The sequence below is a fragment of the Rhopilema esculentum genome, chromosome 14 (assembly GCF_057945365.1).
Source record: "Rhopilema esculentum isolate cy_ngs chromosome 14, ASM5794536v1, whole genome shotgun sequence".
Taxonomy (NCBI): domain Eukaryota; kingdom Metazoa; phylum Cnidaria; class Scyphozoa; order Rhizostomeae; family Rhizostomatidae; genus Rhopilema; species Rhopilema esculentum.
This window is the reverse complement of record NC_142828.1, coordinates 3,027,007-3,046,117: the sequence shown is the minus strand read 5'-3', so window position 1 is coordinate 3,046,117 and position 19,111 is coordinate 3,027,007. Positions and strand designations below refer to the sequence as shown.

Below are 19,111 nucleotides of genomic sequence, written 5' to 3'. Positions count from 1 at the left end.
TAATCCACACCTTCTGCAACTGATATTATCATATTTTCCTTTGAAATATGATACTCTGCTATCGAAGGCCTAAGCAAAAATTGAGACTATATCTTGGCATTTAGGAGGTCATTCATTGATGTGAATCATGAAATACGACATTATCACACAGTAAATCATGAAATATGACATATGAATATGATGTCATTGAAGCTTTGTAAGGCTGAGTCTGCCATGCTACGTAATGTCACACGATGGCACTGTCATGGACTTTCTGTACGTCATTTCGAACATTTTCTTGCAATCCATTTTTTTCCTTTTAGAGACACTTTGCAAAACTCTATCTGGTGTTGTACAGTGCACTCAAAAGCCATGGCTTTCAACCTCTTTGTGAATAAGACAAATTCCACACTTTTCTACTGTGAACTGAATCCTGAAGATCCTGACTGCTGGGCTGATTACGAGCATATTCCTTTCAATCTAACAACTGGCAAAATTATCTCCGCCATCGCAATGTCTCTGCTGATAATTGTGGCTTTGGGAGGAAACATTCTAGTATGCACAGCCTTTTTTGTTTATCGACGATTACGTAAGACAACGAACTTCTTCATAATCTCCCTGGCAATTAGTGATATCCTTGTTGCTACCGTAGCCATGCCGATGTGGTTATCATACGAAGTGACCGCCTGGCAGAACTTACCTGCTTGGATAGACTTTACGACGTTGCTGCAATTCTGGAATTGGTTCGACATCCTCGCTGGGGTCTCGTCCATTACAAACCTGACAGCCATAAGCATTGACCGTTGCTTCAGTATTATGCAACCACTTTTACATCGCACTCGCATGACCAGCTCCATTGCAATAGTGATGGTTATAGCTGCATGGCTATACAGCATCATTGTTGCCTCCCTGAGCCTTGCAAGCCTCCAGAATTACACTGCGATTGTTTCTGCGGTTGGATTTTTCATTCCATTGCTGGTGATCCTCATTGCCTACTTTCTAATATACATCCGCGTTAAGACTGGTGGCTATGGTGCGCATCAAGAGAAAGACTGGAATCTAGAGAGAACACTGATAATCGTCATCAGTTTCTTCGTCGTCTGCTGGTTGCCGTTCTTTGCCTTCAGTCTGTTCTATCACTATTGCTTTTCCTGCCAGTTCAAACAAGAAACACTTGCCTACCTGATCAGCTTCACAAAATGGATGCATTACTTGAATTCGTGCTGCAACCCATTCATTTATGGCCTATTCAACATGAACTTCAAGAATGCATTTCGCGCCCTGTTCCGCACTTGCTTTTCTTCCTCCCCAGCAGAGAGCGATTACACGAGCCCAGCTACAGATGGCAACGAAACATCACTGAAGCGCCAGATCAAAAACTTGAGAAGGAAACTGCGACCGAAGAAACATGATAAAGACAGTTTTCTGCTGAATGATCCAGAAACTGCATCTGTATGTGTTACAACAGTGCCGGCAAGTTCAAATCGCAACAGCAGCGCCTCTCAAGCAGCATCCTCTGATAACAACATCGCACCATATGACGTAGAGTCACTACTACCTGACGGAGGTGATTCTGTTCATTCGCAGAAGGGCCATCTAAAGGACAGCAAGTATCCACGAGCAAGCACAAACAACAATGCTCAACAAAAGGAATTCTCTTTTGCTATTCAAGATCCCCGGTTTTCTCTTGCGGGGTCCTCCGCATCTGAAAATGACAACGCCGATATTGCCGCGTTTCTGGAACAGCACAGTTCCACAAGCTCCGTTGCTGATGCACAAAAAATGAGCTTGCTTGACTCACAAGAATCTTGTGTATAGGTGTTCCTGATAAATAAGATCTCGTTGATTTGGTTGAGCAAGGAAAGTATTAAAACAGACCTGCGTAACATTATGAATTTAGTCGAGTCGTTCGATATGGTAAAATTTTGATTGAACCATTGGTTTGATTGCGGACAAACTTTTAGTGGTTCTACAAGACTGGTGGTTGCTCTCTAAAGTCATTGGTTTAAAATGGTTCAATGGAGAGAAAGAACTCTTATTTGTACAAAATGCACGCGATGAATTCTTTCGTACGTTTTTTATTTAGACTGCAGAAACATATATGCACGACACATTGCTGCCGCTTTTGGATAATTGTATACATATTTTTGCGAATTTTTATTTTTCTTTCAAAGAAGGAACAATTATCAGCTATCCAAGGTAGATTCCTAGATCTATATACTTCAACTTTATCGCAGAACAAAGTTTCATTCCCGAAGTCTGGCAGTTTACACTTTGCTCATACAGTTCATATTGAAGCTAATGTTAATTCAGAGAAGTGGAATGTAAATCCATGCCAAGTAAAGGTCTGTTGTATTAATGTAGTTTTGTATCTAAGCATCGATGCTTAATGTTCAAAGGCTGTATGGGGCCAGCCAAAACAATTCTAACTGTTCTCTAAAAGACTTAAATAAGTTCATTGCTTAAGTACACTGCCATTAGATGCAATCCAATCCAGACGGACTTTGGAAAAATTTGAACCGTTCTGGGGAAATCGACTTCGGTCTAGAATTTTGCAGTTTATGGCGAACTTGTATTTAAAGTAATATTCTACCTACAGAATGTCATTTTAAACATTTGCAACAGTAATTTTTTGTAATTTCTATGCTTGTTATAATGCAGTCTTCCTATTACATAAATCAGTGTTTTCAACATTTTCATCCATGGCACACTTTCACATAGAAGAAATCACATGGAACACCACCAACAGAAAATGTTAAAAAGTGAATTTTATTATCCCTGGTGTTTTATTATATTCAAGCTAATTTTATCTATTTTATAGTTATTGATATCTTCTCTGAATCAGACTGTTTAGAGAAAACATTGCAAATAAACATGTATTTTCTAAAAGGCGCATTTCACGGCATCCTAAAGGCCATGGCCTCAAAACAATTTTAGTCATGCTCTTTACAGGCCACCCCCCTTTTAGACTGGTGCGCGGTGCCTGTCTGTTTCGATGAACACAGGGTTGATATCCTGGCAGGAATTGAAGAAAGATGCGATTTTTTCAATTTTTAGACCAATTAGGTGAAATTGGAGAATGTTCACGGTACCCAAGAGGGTATCTCATGGCCCCTTGACTCTAAAAAAGGACTCTAGGTTTTTTATTGATTTATGTTAACGATATGTCACTTTTATTCAATAAATTGCATCGTACTTGCTGCTGTCATTTTATCTTTGTAAATAAAATATAATTTTCAGATATAACTTTCTTTAATGAATGTATCGTGTTTTAGATGAAGCGTAGCATGCATGCAAAGAACAGGTCATGCAGTTTGTAAAAAACAGTATAGCAGTTTATGATATCCACAAACCGTACATTTTTGTTTTCCAGTCCTATTTGTTAAACAATCACACTGCTGGCTCTGGTCAAAGGCAGGGTACCGTGGAAGGAGGCTCGAGCCAAAAAAGGACGTAGAAAGCCAATAAAATAACCTGTATTATGCCAATGGATTTTCATGAACGAGTAATGTCGATTAGCCTATTAGGGTGAACAGTTTTAATGATTTTTAAGAGTTTGTAGGGCGTGGTTTTGGATGCGATCTTGGGTGTGGCTTTTATATGCTTCCCACAGAGCAGCCCCACTTCCTAACTGCACAGGTCGGCACCCCTGGTCAAAGGGACATCCAGAAATAGAACCATAGCAAAAATGGGACACACGTTCTTAGCTCTATTATAAAAACATTTGAATGAGATTTCAAATTTACAGCTTAAGCTTCTTTTAAAGAAGCTGTGCACAACGAACCACAATAAGAATAAATCAAAACTGAAACATAACGCTATATTTACAAAATAGAACAAGACGTTATTGGTTACTTGTGTAGTGTGTTCGATACAATATAAAACGGGGTAACCAAAATAAATGACGGGCGATACCAACGGCAAGTCAATCAAACGCTACAAGAGTTCTTATATAAGAAAGACATATATTTTTATAACGTGAAATCTTTCGATATTAATACGGAAATCTATGTTTATGTTGATTTATGAAAATATTATATCATATAAATACAACCAGAGTCGTCTTTCAAAATAACGTCACACATTATTCAGAACATAAAATCTTCGCAAGTACCTCCAGAATAAGAATATCGTTGGTAATACGATATTCCAGCCTTTGTCGCTATCTATTGTCAGATCCCCTACGAAACATCGCGTTTGTTGAATGGGCGAAAATAAAACTCAATGGAAACTTTACTTAAAAATTATGAACAGCAAGAATAGATTTGACGATTTCAATATTTACATCACAAAATATACGGCTCATATTTGTGGTTTTTACAGTAGTTGAGCTATATGGCACTATTTGTCACGGTGTGTAAATAACAGCGTGACGAAGAAAGCAATATATGAATTATTCGCCCTGTTACCTCTATAAAAATTATTGCCCAACTGATATCAAAACTTTTAACGGCAAACTATTAACTGTAACATCTAAACTAAATTATTTGTTTAAAAACAAACCCTTTGTGGTTGCAAAAAACAGTAAAACAGGGGACGCACCAAGGGAGTGGGGGAGGGGGGGGGTAATAGTTACCGCACTTTTCAGCAGGATGCATTGGGAGTAACGGATAGAGAAAATTTTTCTACTCTTTTGCCCCCCCCGCCACTGCAAAGTTCAAGGTGCAGCCCCTGTAACAACAAAGTACCACAAAAGATTCATATATATGTATTGAAAAATGCATAAATGTAAACTTTCTAGACAGTTTAAAACTGCGAATCATAGCTACTCTTTGGGATACCGCAAGGGATCGAATAATACACCTCTCTCTCTCTCTCTCTCTCTCTCTCTCTCTCTCTCTCTCTCTCTCTCTCTCTCTCTCTCTCTCTCTCTCTCTCTCTCTCTCTCTCTCTCTCTCTCTCGAATAAGCCCAAGTGGCTGAGATACAGCAATAGGTACATCCCAAAGTATCTGCATCTTAATAAACTGACCAGGATAAAATAGATCAACAACATTTGCCCTGGTAATATTTTTGGCTGATGCTAAATAAGCCCTCACCTTCAAATCAAGCCTCCCCGAAAAGACCGTCATCAAAATATTTCTGCGAAATAAGCCCTAGGAGGTTCATTATTGGACTCATGATATGCTAAATTGCGCTTGTTCATCTCTGTCTATTTATCTAATATTTTCTACATATGCATATTTGTCGAAGTCTAAAACTTCTCAACTCTGTCATCAGAATCTCAAATAGTTTTGAAACAAAAGTATCATAAATCTGGCCTTAGTCACAACATTTTCAAAGAAATGGTTTTTCTGGAAACGTATACACTATTCATAATTAGATCATATTGCATGGGTTTAAATCCTAAAAAATATTCGCATGCGTTCTAAAAGCTGGCAAGCACAGCAATAGTTAGAATCAAACTAAGTACCTTCCCGGATGGCCGACGCTTCATTATATTCACATGCATCGTTCAGTAATCGGGACAACAAGGCCAAATACATTTTTGTTGGACTTTCGAGCTTTGTATGACCAACATAGCCAATGAGTCGGTCTTCCAGTAAGGATAACTGTTCATTTATAGTTAGCAGAGTTTCTCGATCTGGCAGTGGTAGCTGGTGCCCTGCGTGGTCCATTTCATGCGGGTTTAGTATTGAAAGCTTTGACATTGAATCATGTGCACCACAATTAAGTGCAAGATAAGATCGTACTAGCAGATACAAGAGAAAAACAAACTCTTCGATTTCTTCTTGTGAGCAGTAACTTTCAGTTTGTTCACATTTACGCGGAGGAACTTTGTAGAAGAAACAGAAAACAATTGACTCAAGTGATAGGCGTTTGATTTCGTTTTCAGCTGACCTTTCACTATCTTCACAAATCGTAGAAAGTATCAATTCCACGGCCTTTCTTTGTACCATTGCGTTCTCTATAGATTGCAATAGCTCTTTCCGCAGCTTTATGAGTCGGATTTCGAAGAAGCAGTTTAAGTACATTTCTGCAATTGGCTGAGAAAAGTCTTCAGGATTCCTATTGGACAGAAATATAAGACTGACCAATCGCTGCAAGGCTTTTGTGACATACAGAGAAGAGAAGAGTCTTGTTCTATTTTCAACACTGACTCCGTCCATTTCTTCAATGATACTGAACATGGCAGTAAACCACTGGCTCACGGTTCGCAAGCGAGCACTTCCGTACACATTGGGAGACACGAGTTTCCAAACGATAGTATTTCTAATATTCTTAGCAAACCTTTTGAAGTCTTGCTCCAGCAAATTAAGGATATGGAGAAACATTTGAGAACAATTAGCATATAGAGGCTTGTTTGAAAGGTTGCCAGACCGAAGGCTGTCAGTGAAGATTTTAGCTTCGCTAACAAGCCTATCAAACAAATCACACATAAAATCCCAAGTTAAAGGGAAGTTTCGATTACTCAGTATTCTGATCGAAAAAAGGTGGTTCAGGATAGTGATGGCTTTCCGCGATATCCTCTCATTCTTACTGACGGCAATATTCGATAAAATATGCTGGATAACTTGCTGTGGCGGAGCAATAGTACTTGAGGAGAAGGACAGCACAGTGTCTAAGTAAGCTTTGTCGACTATCGAATCGTCAGCAAGGCTTTCAAGAAAATCCAGTTGATTATTGCTGAAGTATTTCGGCTGCAAGGAGCTGCTTCTCGGCATATTCAAGCTAACTTTCAAAGGGGCACTCACGCCAATCCTTACAGAGTAATCCTCTTCGAATGTTTTGCTTCTTTGGGCATAAAAAGCCCTGGCTATGGGGGAATCGCTGAGGTCCAGTTTCGGTGAAACAGCTGAAGGAAGGAAAGGGGGACTAAACTGGGTTGCTGACAGATATGATCAGTTACGTGAAGAAAGAAAAAAGCAGCTTGAATAAGAAATAGTTACAGAAAATAGCATTTTCATTTTGAAAAAATCACATTACAAGAAATACCTGACTAAAACCAGTTTGCAACGTACTGTTTGCAAATTTAGACAAAATGTCGTGGAACTTTGTAAATTTGTGGGGAAGAATGTGACAATTTCTGGTACTTTGGATGGTTAACAAATCGAATAATGTATAAAACCCTGAGCTAAAGAAAACGGACACAACGCCTGGTCAAAAGAATGAGAAGGATCAACAAAACTCACAGACTAAAAGCCAGAATCTTTCTTTGATCCGAGTTAAAACAAAAACAACTAGCGCAAACAACCAGACATTTCCCCTAGCGACTGTCCTCAATCATCACAGCTTCTACGCTGTTTGCTTGAAACAGTTATAAAAATATTGGTTTGATTATCATTTAAAGACTGGTTATCATTTTGCTTAGGATTAAGAAATTAAGTATTATATGTTTGAGCTCATCTGTTTTCTTCAAAAACTGGTTTTTCATTATCAATTTCCTCCACAATTGTGATAAAACTTTCGTAACTGCTACTTGAAAGCAAGGCATAATAGGTTCAGCTATGATCCCGGCGTTACTTAGCTATGCACAGAAGTCAAGCTAGCCTAGGCAAGGTAGGTTCTTTAAAGGGACCATCCTTTCCGAAAGGTAATAAGCAATTGGTGCCTGCTAGCTATACCCTATGCAGCATCTAATACCGTTTTGCAGTATCTTGCATGCATTTTTACATGAGAATATTTTCTAAAATTACTAAAAGTGCACTCACCACAAAACCTTTTTGCGCTTACATCAGAATGATTCTCTGTTGCTGGTCTTTTTGGGAATGGCGAAGGACACGACTGGATCTAGAAAAAGCAAATGTGAAACTTAGTCTAAAAGAGGTGAGCAAATATAGATACCTAGGAGATATAAAAAAAGCAGAGGAACAGTAGAGGAATGCATTAATAGCAGGAAAAATTCAGCAAAGGCAATCATTAATGAAATAACATTCTTAATCAGCCAACCAGCATTAAAAAAACAAAGCATGGATATAAGCATAAAACTGATTGAAAGTGCACTTATCCCTAAAATCTTATATGGGTGTGAAACATGGACTAATATGAACAAAAAAATCTTAAAAATCCTTGGAAATGTACAAAAACCCTAACCACCTCAATACCTAAATCAACACCCTATCAAGGCTTTCTATATGAATGTGGACTTATGCCAATGGTTTATTGAATAAAACTTAGAAGACTTTTGTACCTACATAAACTAATAAACATGAAAGAAACACATTTAACAAAACAAGTATACCAAGAACAAAAGCCCATTAACTTAAGAAATTGTTGGTATGATGAAAAAATGAATGACTTGATTGAAGTAAATATACAATACTCAGAAAAACAAATTTAAGATCTATCAAGGAAAAAATTGGAAAAAAATAATAAAAAGCAAAATCATAAAGAGGATAAAGCAGCAAGTTAAGAATAGCATTAAAACAAAGATGAGGTTCATTAAAAAAGGAAATTTTGGAGTAAAATAATATATAAAACATAAAAAGGGACCCAAGTTACTAAAATTGAAACTAAACATAACCGATTTAAAAGCTAATTACAAAGGAAAATATGATAATATAAGTTGCAGAAGGTGTGGATTACATGAAGAAAAACTTAGAACATTTATGGCAATGTGAAAAATTTAAAGGCACCTTCCAAGAATGGAGCAAATTCTAAAAAGCAACACAAAAGGCCTGATAGAAATCGAGAGATTGGTTGAACTTTTTCAAACCTAAGTGAAAATTAGCCTGTGGTACTACACTGCACATGATGTCTTTCCTGGCAATTCTGTGTTTGTGCTATAGTAACTGCTCCGAAACGGAGATTTGGTGAGATATATTACTATCATTATTATCATTATTATTAAGAAAATAGAAATGCAGGCGTTTTTGCTGCCATAAATTGAAAGTGGATTTAGCATTCTGAATGTTTAACTTTATCAAATCAAAATCAGGGTCTTCAACATTCACTCTGTCCATAATATCTTAAGATTGATTATTTCATAGAACCTACTTTTCCCTGGTTGCTTGGTGGTGGAATGGATACTTTCAATGTCTCTTTATCTGCATTCTTTATCTCTAATTTAATGGGGGAGTCGAAGACCTCAACAAAATTGGCTTGGCTTTTTCCATCATAAGGCTCTTTAGCAAAGCCAGGTTCATAAGGTTCTGTACCTGCAAAACATATAAAATATTTTAATTATTTGAAATCATGTTAAAAACACCAGCACTAAAGATCTACATTCATCTGTTTCAGCCTAAGAATAGAAGTTCATTCACAGGAATACAAAATAACTCAATAAATTGATAACTAGCAACCAAACTTATCAAAGGTATAACAGAAATATAATAAAATTGACTGAAATAAGATGTTTTCTTTTGGGAAGACATTATTGAGACTACATACCATTTGAAACAATTCTGTTGAGCTTTTTTTTAAATTCATGAATCTCACTCTGATCACTGGATGTGCTCGACTAAAAATAAAACAAAGAAAATTTAAGATGAACTCAGAGATACCTACTTTTGTGCTTGGGTGGCTAAAACTGATAAACTTTCTCACTGATATTAATATCAGTGATATTAATACCAAAAATTGTTGATCAAAGCATTTAGTCCATTCTCTAATTAGAGAATAGAGAATACAAACCAGTATTTCAAAAGACAGGAAATATAAGTAAACTGAATTAGCCACATCTCAAAGGAAAAATGCATTTGAAAATCAATTCCACTGCAAATGTTTAGGGATACTATAGACACTTAGTATTTGAAATACAAAAGCCAACATCTAGGCAGTTAAAGTATTTTTTAAAAAAGGTTTGGGACAACATTTTGCGATCATCTGGCAACAAGGTTTATATGGCCTGTGTGGTGTACAAAAAGTTTGTAAACAAAGCATTTTTATATTGGGTATTTAATTTTTCTTTGATATTTCCTAAACAAAAGGGTACCTTAAAACAGGATTTTTTCATAAATATTATGGACGCTTTTAGCATTGGTCATTATTATTATTATTTTAAGAGCAATTGCTCGCACAAGAGAAATCACTCAAGTGCATGGGCTATTTCTTATGAAAAGGCCTGCCTAGATCAAGGACTAAAGTAGTAAAAAATTTATTTACTTTGCACAGGCTATAGAATATGCCCGGGCAGGCCATATCTGGACACCCCTGTTGTAAATGGTGACCACAAGGTGACTTTAGATACTAAGACAATGTAAATGACTGGGATAAAATGAAGAACATGATGTGGGTTGATTATGGTCACTACAAATGATCCCTGTTATATGATGTGGTCTTTTTGGTTTTTAATTTAAAGCTTGAAAATCTTTTGAATTCATTGAAAACATTTTGAATTTATAACTTATTGAGCACATACAATGCTTTAGCAAAATGAAGTAAGAATTTTTGTTAATTTTTGTAAATGTTTTTTGCAATATTTTATGTGCTTGCAGTAAAGGTTCATGAATAATGTGAGTTATTTTTGCTTTTATCATTCATATCAGCTTTATCTTATTAATTCCCTATTACAATTTGCTTGTCTTATATTTGTTTTCCTTGTAGCAAAAACCTCACACATATTATACATATTGTGTGTATTTGAATCTTACTCTTCACCAAACATATAAAGGTTTGACGGAACAAGCCTCTTCTCCTGATAGGTTGCCTGCCCCCTGGTTGGAAAATATATATATGACTCTTTGGCTACACCTAGCTGCAAGCAGCAGCACATTATCAGCTGTTAGCTGATGAATGACCAAAGTAAAATATCAATGATTTGATGGATATTTTGGGCCAGGTGTGAGCACCAGAAATCCAGCATATCCAGGTTGGAAAACATACATGTATGATTTTGCTGATGCGTCAATGCAACCAACGGCACATTATCAGCTGTGACGCGTGAGTGGAATCATTTGAGTTGCAAGCAACAATGCCCATTATATACATAACTATAGTATAATATATGAATACATTCATATTTTGGATCACTAGAAGCTTGAAGTGTGAGCACAAGAAGTCCAGCTTCACTGCGAGCGTATGCAAGCTTTCCAGCTTGAGAGCATATGCAAGTTTTCCAACATGGGAGCATATACCAGTTTTGCAGCATGGCCCACAGCTAAACAAACAGTGATGAGGCCCCATTTTATAAGTTAGATAAAGGAATGTAAATGCATGAACACATACAACAGCTTTACCTCATCATCGCTTGAAATTATTATCACATCCGGTATTTCTGTCTTCATCTTATATAATGACTGGTTCACTTTTCGAGTTGACAAGGAATGGTCCAAGGTCAGCCCATTACAATCAACATCTGTTGCACAAAACTTTCCGTGCGATACAAGATCTTCATCTTCGTCAAAAATATCTTCTCCATCACTTTGCGTCTCACTATCTTCGTCATTGTTGTTTTCAAAATCTTCATCATCATCGTTGTTGATAGCATCCTCAACATCACCATCATTTTCATGATCAGAATCAGACAGTTTGCTAGTAGCCATATAATCCCTTAAAATAACATTGGCTGCCAGTTTCTCAAACAGATTGCCCATCATATCAAGGGATGCCTCTTCTTTCTTCGTCAACTGGTGGATGGGAAATTCTTCATTCGGCAAAGTGTTATTTTCTTCGCACTCCATCCCTCATCATATCGCTTGCTGTAACTTTAGCCTGTCCATAAGTGTGCATAAAAGAAAACATAAGCACCACTATGACGAGTTAAATTGTTCTCAATACCAAAACGGTTTTCAACTGAACTGTTCGACGGTTGGAGTGCGGAGACCTTTGCTAATCATTTCAATTTGCATCTATGGTAGTACTCCAGTAGGCCGTTGTAGGAGGCACCGTCGCGCGGGATTTTGGTGTTACAGTTTAGTTGGATTGGATTTCCCCGCCAGCCTCGTTTTTTCACTGAGTTATACCCACTGATCTCAAAAAAGACCGTTTTACCCACTGATTTAAATTAAGAACAAACTGAGACTGAGCTACTGTAAAATGCAACTTTAAACAACGTTTCATCTACAAAACAAAGATTTTTAGCCATGTGTGGGTGCTTTTTTGGTGAATATTCAAACTTGTCGTTTAATGAAGGTTGTCTCACGGTCAGCCTGAACTTAAATGTACTGGTTCTCGTATAAAAAAGAGTGTGAACGTTCTGGAAAATACCAAATTAAGCCAAATTCTAGCCCTAAGCCACAACATCTTTTCAAGGCCAAACGAGTCCTGAAAAAGCCAAATTTCTGAATTTTGGCTTGGAAAAGCCAAGTTGCCTACCTGTAATAGTGCTAGTTTGGATTTCGTTTGTCTTGCAACTTGTAACCTTAGTTATTTAACACCTTTTGCACATTCGATTGTTTATAATTCCTTTCGTTATCTAATTGTACTTTATCTAAATTGGGATACAAAATTCAAGTCCATTACCTAAGAGAAATGTTCCAGTATCAGAGAGAGAATAATCCGAGAAATTGAAAATAGGTTTTTGGTATCGCTCAACAACGTTGGTATCGCTCAACAAACTTGGTATCGCTCAACAAGTTTTGGACCCTGTTCTTCAAAAATATTCAAAACATTGCATCAAGGATTCTTTTACGTTCGCTTAGTTCATGCAAAACTTGAACATCGAAAACGAAACATTATTCATGTGTTCTTTCGACATTAGTAGAGTCACCCCTTATGGAACGATTCGATTTTTTCATGAATTCTGACTGTGCAATGATAAAAATAAATATGAAGGAGTTTAGGTTTGTTTATCTTCAAAAAACGCGCGAAATTATTTTGCTGACGACATTACTTGAACTCTTTGCTAATTATCGTTGTTTCATTTGTTCTTAAAAGCTAGAAGAATATACCAAAAGTAAGCGGAATGTAAACGAAAAAGTTGTTATAAGACCTTCGACCCTTCTTTTTTTCCTGCACCTCAACTTTCTTGGTCATTCCCTCGGTCGGTTTTTTAGCTAAAACAAAACCAGCCCCCACAACGTGTTTCTTCATCTCCCTAAAACGAATATTCGTTGAAACCCAAACAATAGCTTGCACAATTTTCATTCACCGGGATTTTTTATCAGGAGCACTTTCATTGGCCTAGTGGCTTCTTCGATGGAACGGCGGGCTTCCTGTTGTGATTCTCAACAATTCATGAGTGGCTGAACGTGTGACACGTGATAGAGTCTCATTCAAGTAAGAAAACCAAACTGGGGGATACCTCTTTTTCTTTACTCTGAATTTGAAAACAAATGGCTCAACGAAAGTCTGATTTGATACTGACGAATGATAAAAGCCGAGAACCCACTCCGGAAAATGATCCGCGGATCGGATCAGATATTCTGTTGCGCAAGCGCTTTGGGTGCAAATATGGTCACATGACTGATCCGCCACGGATCGAAACGGATCGAAAAAAAAGTTGAAATCATTTTCTTTTGATCAAAATCAAATTGGAACTTTTTAAACAATAGGGCACTGGGCACTTGCGTCATGAAGCACGAATCGCACGAATCCCTTCAAGATAATGTCAACGTGCATTCGAATCCGAAACGATTCGCGGATCGAAAGAACAACGCGATCTGATCCGATCCGCGGATCATTTTCCGGAGTGAGTTCTCGGCTAAAGGTAGAAGGAAAAAAGGCAGATAATAATTCCCGGTTTATCTACATTGTGCGCTTCTCTGCATGCCTAAATTTGAGTCGTTCCAAAAGGGGCGATGGCCTAAGTTTTTCACCAAGAAAAGTAGCCTGTAGTAATGTTGCTCGTGCAGAAAGAGAGAAAAGCCGATAAGACTGTCTTTACACAAGCATGTAGATTATACAGCAAAGAATGTGCTTGTAGTACGTTTATTTTATTAGGAAGTACAGAAAAGCTGAGGAAACAATTTTTACTGAAATCGTTCCATAAGGGGCGACGTGACTCTAATTTGGGATACAAAATTCAAGTCCGATACCTAAGACAAATGTTTCAGTATCAGAGAGAGAATAATCCGAGAAATTGAAAATAGGTTTTTGGTATCGGGTTTTTGGACCCTGTTCTTAAAAAAAATCAAAACATTGCATCAAGGATTCTTTTACGTTCGCTGAGTTCATGCAAAACTTGAACATCGAAAACGAAACATTATTCATGTGTTCTTTCGACATTAACAGTCTTTTCACAAATGTCCCTTTGAGTGAGACCATCAAAATATGTGCCGACGCTTTGTACCGGAGCGAGCTTAATAGCCCACCATTCCCAGAGGAAGTATTCATTGAACTGATGGAAACTGCAACACGTTCAGTTGAATTAAGCTTTAAAGCCTTGTTCAAACGCTCTCGACTTTCACTCGACTACTCTCGATTTTTGTTGAGCGTTGTCGAGCAGTGTTGAGTGTAGTCGAGCGGGGGGTGTTCAAACGCTCTCGACTTTACTCTCGACAAAAATCTAGAGTAGTCGAGTGAAAAGTCCAGAGCGTTTGAACGGGGCTTAACAATGAAATGTACCAACAAAAGGTGTTGTCGCTATGGGTAGCCCTCTGGGACCTGCCTTGGCAAATATCTTTGTCGGCTTTCATGAAGAGCGTTTGTTTGACTGCGACCAAAAGCCAGGTGTTTATTTTCGGTATGTGGATGACACATATACCATTTTCAAAACAGAGGCTGAGTGTGATACTTTCCTAAAACGCCTTAATGGCCTTCACACAGCCCTACAGTTTACATTTGAAAAGGAAGAAAATGATTCCTTGCCATTTTTAGATGTTTTGGTCGAAAAGTCTAACATTGGATTTCTTACCAGTGTATATCGCAAGCCCACTTTTACCGGTCAGTACATACGCTGGAATTTTTATAGGGGCGCCAAAGCTTGTATAGGGCACCGAAAACTCGAAAAAAGTTTGATACGACCGACTTGTCTTATTAGTAGGTCTCTAGGAGGTCAGTAGAGACAAAGAAGACGCCATTAAATTCAAAATCTCTATTGGGCCGCACGTCTCACTTCAAGGGCACGCCTTTCTGCCCCTTCAGTACTGTATTATCCAGACAAAACATTTGTACTGTTCCCAGGGGCGAAACAATTAATCAATTTTTTAAAGGACTGCCAGGAAACTAACAGTTAAATTCTTTTGTGTGGAACACAGCACCTAAAGTGCACACAGACTGTGTTTAGGGTGTCAGGGGACAGTCTATGTTTAGGTTGTCCGGACTCATGCCCCCCTTCCAGGGAAAATTTTGATTTTCGATGAGTCTCTTTGGCTCTTCTGGCCTTTATTAACAGACAATTTGGTTGTCTAACTGTTTCATTCTAGATTAGTCCACATGTACATGTTATATCTCAAGTCACTTCCACGAACGTACAGTTTTAAGTGCACAAAGATAACAAGAAATAACGCTAAAAAGTGCATTCAAAGCCAAAACATAATGAAACCAGCTCTTATTAGCTTTTATCATAAAGGATAAATTAAACAGACTTTTAACTCAAAACATTGACTTCATGTTTCTAACGCATAGATATTTCAGGCTTCTTTTTCAAGAGGCATACATTGATTTTGACAGGAAAGTTGGGTCGGACCTAATTTTCTTAACGGTTGCGTTTTGTTTGGCCTTTAATAATTTTTCTTTAAAGTTCGATGGAATATTTACTTCATTTTGTATCAAATGACATGATGCATTCAAAGATATGTTAGAAACGCATTTTCTAGCCTTATGAGTAACTGGGATCCTCCACTTATTGGCTAGGACCGACTCTTTCCATTATTTGTTACCCCTACACTCCCTAGTTTGCCCCTTGACTGTTAGTTGAGTGGTATGCATGTTTTGAGCCTATTTAGCTGCCCCAAAGTACAAATTTGGCAAAACAAAGGTAAATATTTTATCTGGCGCTTTGGATTCCCCTCCAAGGTGCCAAATGAACACAACAGTTACAAAACCCTCATTCTACCACATCGTAGCGTCTCTTGAAAGTTCCCCAAACATGTTCTTGACACATTTTTATTTAGTTTATCTGCTTGGATTGACTTCTAAGAGACAGTCAATTTTGTACGTGAGTCTATCCAACTTGTCCTGACACCCCCATGAAAAAATATTTTATTTGTGTCCCTGTGCTCATGTGGGGGTCAGTAGATTTTGTCTCTTTGCTTCATTTCTCATGGAAGGACCAATTTGTCTCGTCGATACAACGATAGGGTGGATTCTTTTCCCTATTACAAAGTAATGGAATCCATTTTAAGACTGGAATTAATAAAACATACTAAAAGCATGCCTTTAAAATAGCAGAATTTTTAAATGATTTCAAGAAAATGACTGCAAGAAATATTTTGAAATTTATTTTAAGCTTATCTAAAGGGCATTGTCGCAAAAATTGTCAGCTCGCTACGCTCGCAAGAAAGCCTCTATTCCAAGTTATGCCAAGGGCCTCTGACACCCTCTCGCCGACCCTTCCCAATGTTGGTTTTTTGGTCAAATAGATCGATTAACTCGAGCCCCATCCCCCACTTTGAATTTCTTGGCACCGCCCCTGGACTGCCAATATTGTCAGGAAAAAGACAATAGTGTTAGTTATGGAGGGCGCCATTTCGATGCTGGCCCCCCTAGGCGCTGGAATTAATTTTGCCCAAAACAACGCAAAGTCAACCTTGTCAAAACATTAGTACATAGGGCACTTATGATCTGCTCGAAATCTAAACTGCACGCTGAACTGGAAAAACTTAAAACGATCTTCCTGGACAACGGCTATCCTGAAGACGTCATTTTATCTTATACTAAGGAGAAGATCGCAAGTTTTTCGGCTGCTCAAAAGTTTGGTCCGCAAAAGTGCCCAGTTTATTTGAAACTACCATGGATTGGTAACACTTCCTTGCGATTCGAGAGTCAGATTAGGCAAGCCATAACCAAATGTTTCTTTGCTGTCAATCCTCGGATTGTTTACAGCACTAGGAGAGCCCTTCCATCCATTCAAAAGGATTGCGTTCCTACCAACCAAAAAGTTCCGTCATTTATGAATTTACGTGCCAGTGTGATTCTGGCTACCTAGGAGGCACAACCGAAAGATTGGGGGATAGGATAAAACAGCATGTTCCTTCCAACATAAGAAACAAAGAGAACTCAAAGAGAACAGCCTCCTCGATCTTGTAGGTCTATAAATACTGTTAAAACAAGTGATTCTGCCATCGGTCAACATCTCCCAGATTGTGCCTGTTACGGGGCAACCGTAGAGAAACATTGTGAAGTTTATAACCTTTCGCGGAAAGATCACATGATCGGAAGATGGACATTTGAAACATTATTTATTTGTCTCTTTGTCTCAAATCTCATCGAAGGACTAGTTTATATCGACGGTAACGATAGGGTGGATTCGTTTGGCAAAAATTCCTATTACATACCCTGTAATTTGCACGCATTTTTATTATTCCTTTTGTTGTCCAACTGCACTTTTAGATTCATTAGTTATTATCATTTTGTATTCACTATTACTATGACTCACTATTACTATTAGTTCTTAATTTGTTCTTAACATTTGACCAACTTTAAGGCTCACTTGCTAAAAAAATTATTCTTATATAAAAAAGGTGTGTGCATTTAGAAATTCAATTCTACCAAACGAATAAGACCGCTGACAACGTGAACGTGAGCATTTAGGGTTACATCATATCTCAATCAAAAAATGGATGGTTACTTTTAAAACTCTAGTTCATAATATGCCATGGGCTCCGACAAAGGTTGAAAAGTGGGGGGGGGGGGGGGCACGGGAAAATTTAACACCTATAACAAAAGATTTTGAAAAAAACTCTGTAACACTGCTTTGTGCTTTGCCTTGCAACACATATCATGCTTCGCAGCGACCGCACCGCCACGCCTTGTTTGTGTTGCTCAGCATTTTAATTTAATGGAAGTTTATTTCGAATCTCATTTTGCGTCTACGTTCACGTTTTTTAATTAACTCAGTAACACATTTGTATTTTCTCCGCATTATATCTTTTAATCCTATACCTTGCAGATTTTAAATAGACCTTCACGTATCATTTATTTCTCCCTTGAGCTATGCTATTATATTGCACAATTATGTATTTCGATTTTTACACAATTAGTTCAGTTCGTTTTATGAGAGCGCTTGTGAAAGGTTCTCCGGTTAGTCTAAAATTACGATTTACTTGTAAAAGCATTTTGTCGATATACATCTTGTTGTTCTGGGAAATTTGTCGTTGTTCTTTTGTTTGAATCTGAAAATAAGTCCTTAGACCGCTGAACATACTACAACTCTATTGTTTGGCAAAAAGTCGAATTTGTATGCAGTTTTAAGCAAGTTAATAAATTTTGTGCTAAAAAGCATGAGTTCTGAGATGCATATATTTAATTTGCCACTGATTAGACCCAAGAATAGAATGAAACGAAACTCTATTTAAATGACCCGTTAGCCTACATTCCAGTCCATAACAAACTTGGAAACATCTTGTCATCGTTGCAAAGCATTATCTTATCTAAACTCTCGTTGAAAGAATTCAAATGCTCTTCTTTCAGAATTTTGACAACGCTGCTTTAACCAGCTTCTCCGATTTCAATAACTGTGCTTGTACATCGTTGATGCATTCTTATGACTTTGATGCATTTGTCAAATCGGCCAACCCAACCTTGGCTTGGCAAACAATCAATCTGTGTTTTTGGCCTGTTCTGCTCGATTCAAAGAGCCTTTTGATATTGTAGACCTATCTGCTGCAAAATCCTATGGGTCTTTTTTGAGTCTATATAACAATTGTATTTTTTGTAAAGTGTTTTTTATTTCCCATTGCCATTCACCCCCATTTTACACGATCTTTAACTTAGGTTGTTCTATGGCATTTAAATTAGCATCAGTCTACCATTTCATGTGGCTTTTCAAACTCTCTATAAAATATCATATTCCCACTGCTCATTAATTTCGGGTGGCATTACTTACAATATGGCTTTATACTCCACGTGGTGTTTCATTTTGTATAGCGTTGTGATGCATTGCGAGTAAGAGGGAGAATCAAAGAACATGTGTCCCCGGTGGGTCAACTCACACTATCAAGTGTAAGCATCCTGCCTCCTCTAATGTAATTGGACAATTTAGTATCTGTAGTCTCGTTTCCGTGTGTAACTTAATGAATGGCCCCTTAACATTTTCTTATACCTTGATCATCTTTTGTTTGTGGATTTATATTTTAAGTGAGTTATTTTACAAGAAAAGCTCACCCACACTCTCCATCGCAGAGGGGCCTCTTGGCAACCTCTAGCCCTGA

The 19,111-nt window shown here is 37.7% G+C and overlaps 2 protein-coding genes across 2 annotated transcripts; one reads left to right on the top strand and one right to left on the bottom strand.

Annotated features, from left to right (window-relative positions):
• Positions 1–351: 351 nt before the first annotated feature.
• Positions 352–6,775, top strand: LOC135696105 (D(1) dopamine receptor). The gene has a single exon (XM_089112400.1). The coding sequence runs from the start codon at positions 352–354 to the stop codon at positions 1,795–1,797; it is 1,446 nt and encodes a 481-aa protein (XP_088968526.1). The 3' UTR covers positions 1,798–6,775.
• On the bottom strand, positions 5,384–11,831 carry LOC135696104 (uncharacterized). The gene is made up of 5 exons (XM_065215383.2): positions 11,096–11,831; positions 9,309–9,378; positions 8,916–9,076; positions 7,631–7,709; positions 5,384–6,774 (listed from the first exon to the last, which is right to left on the bottom strand). Exons 1-5 carry the CDS (start codon positions 11,537–11,539, stop codon positions 5,384–5,386), a joined length of 2,145 nt encoding a protein of 714 aa, XP_065071455.2. The 5' UTR covers positions 11,540–11,831.
• Between the last annotated feature and the right edge of the window lie 7,280 nt (positions 11,832–19,111).

What these genes read in the sequence shown, in the direction of transcription:
- LOC135696104 (XM_065215383.2), bottom strand. Translation starts at nt 11,539, where the DNA reads ATGGAGTGCGAAGAAAATAACACTTTGCCGAATGAAGAATTTCCCATC. An exon ending in TAATTTCAAGCGATGATGAG is followed by an intron (nt 9,379 to 11,095) that starts GTAAAGCTGTTG and finishes TTTTATTTTTAG; the next exon opens with TCGAGCACATCCAGTGATCA. An exon ending in CAACAGAATTGTTTCAAATG is followed by an intron (nt 9,077 to 9,308) that starts GTATGTAGTCTC and finishes TATGTTTTGCAG; the next exon opens with GTACAGAACCTTATGAACCT.
- LOC135696105 (XM_089112400.1), top strand. Translation starts at nt 352, where the DNA reads ATGGCTTTCAACCTCTTTGTGAATAAGACAAATTCCACACTTTTCTAC.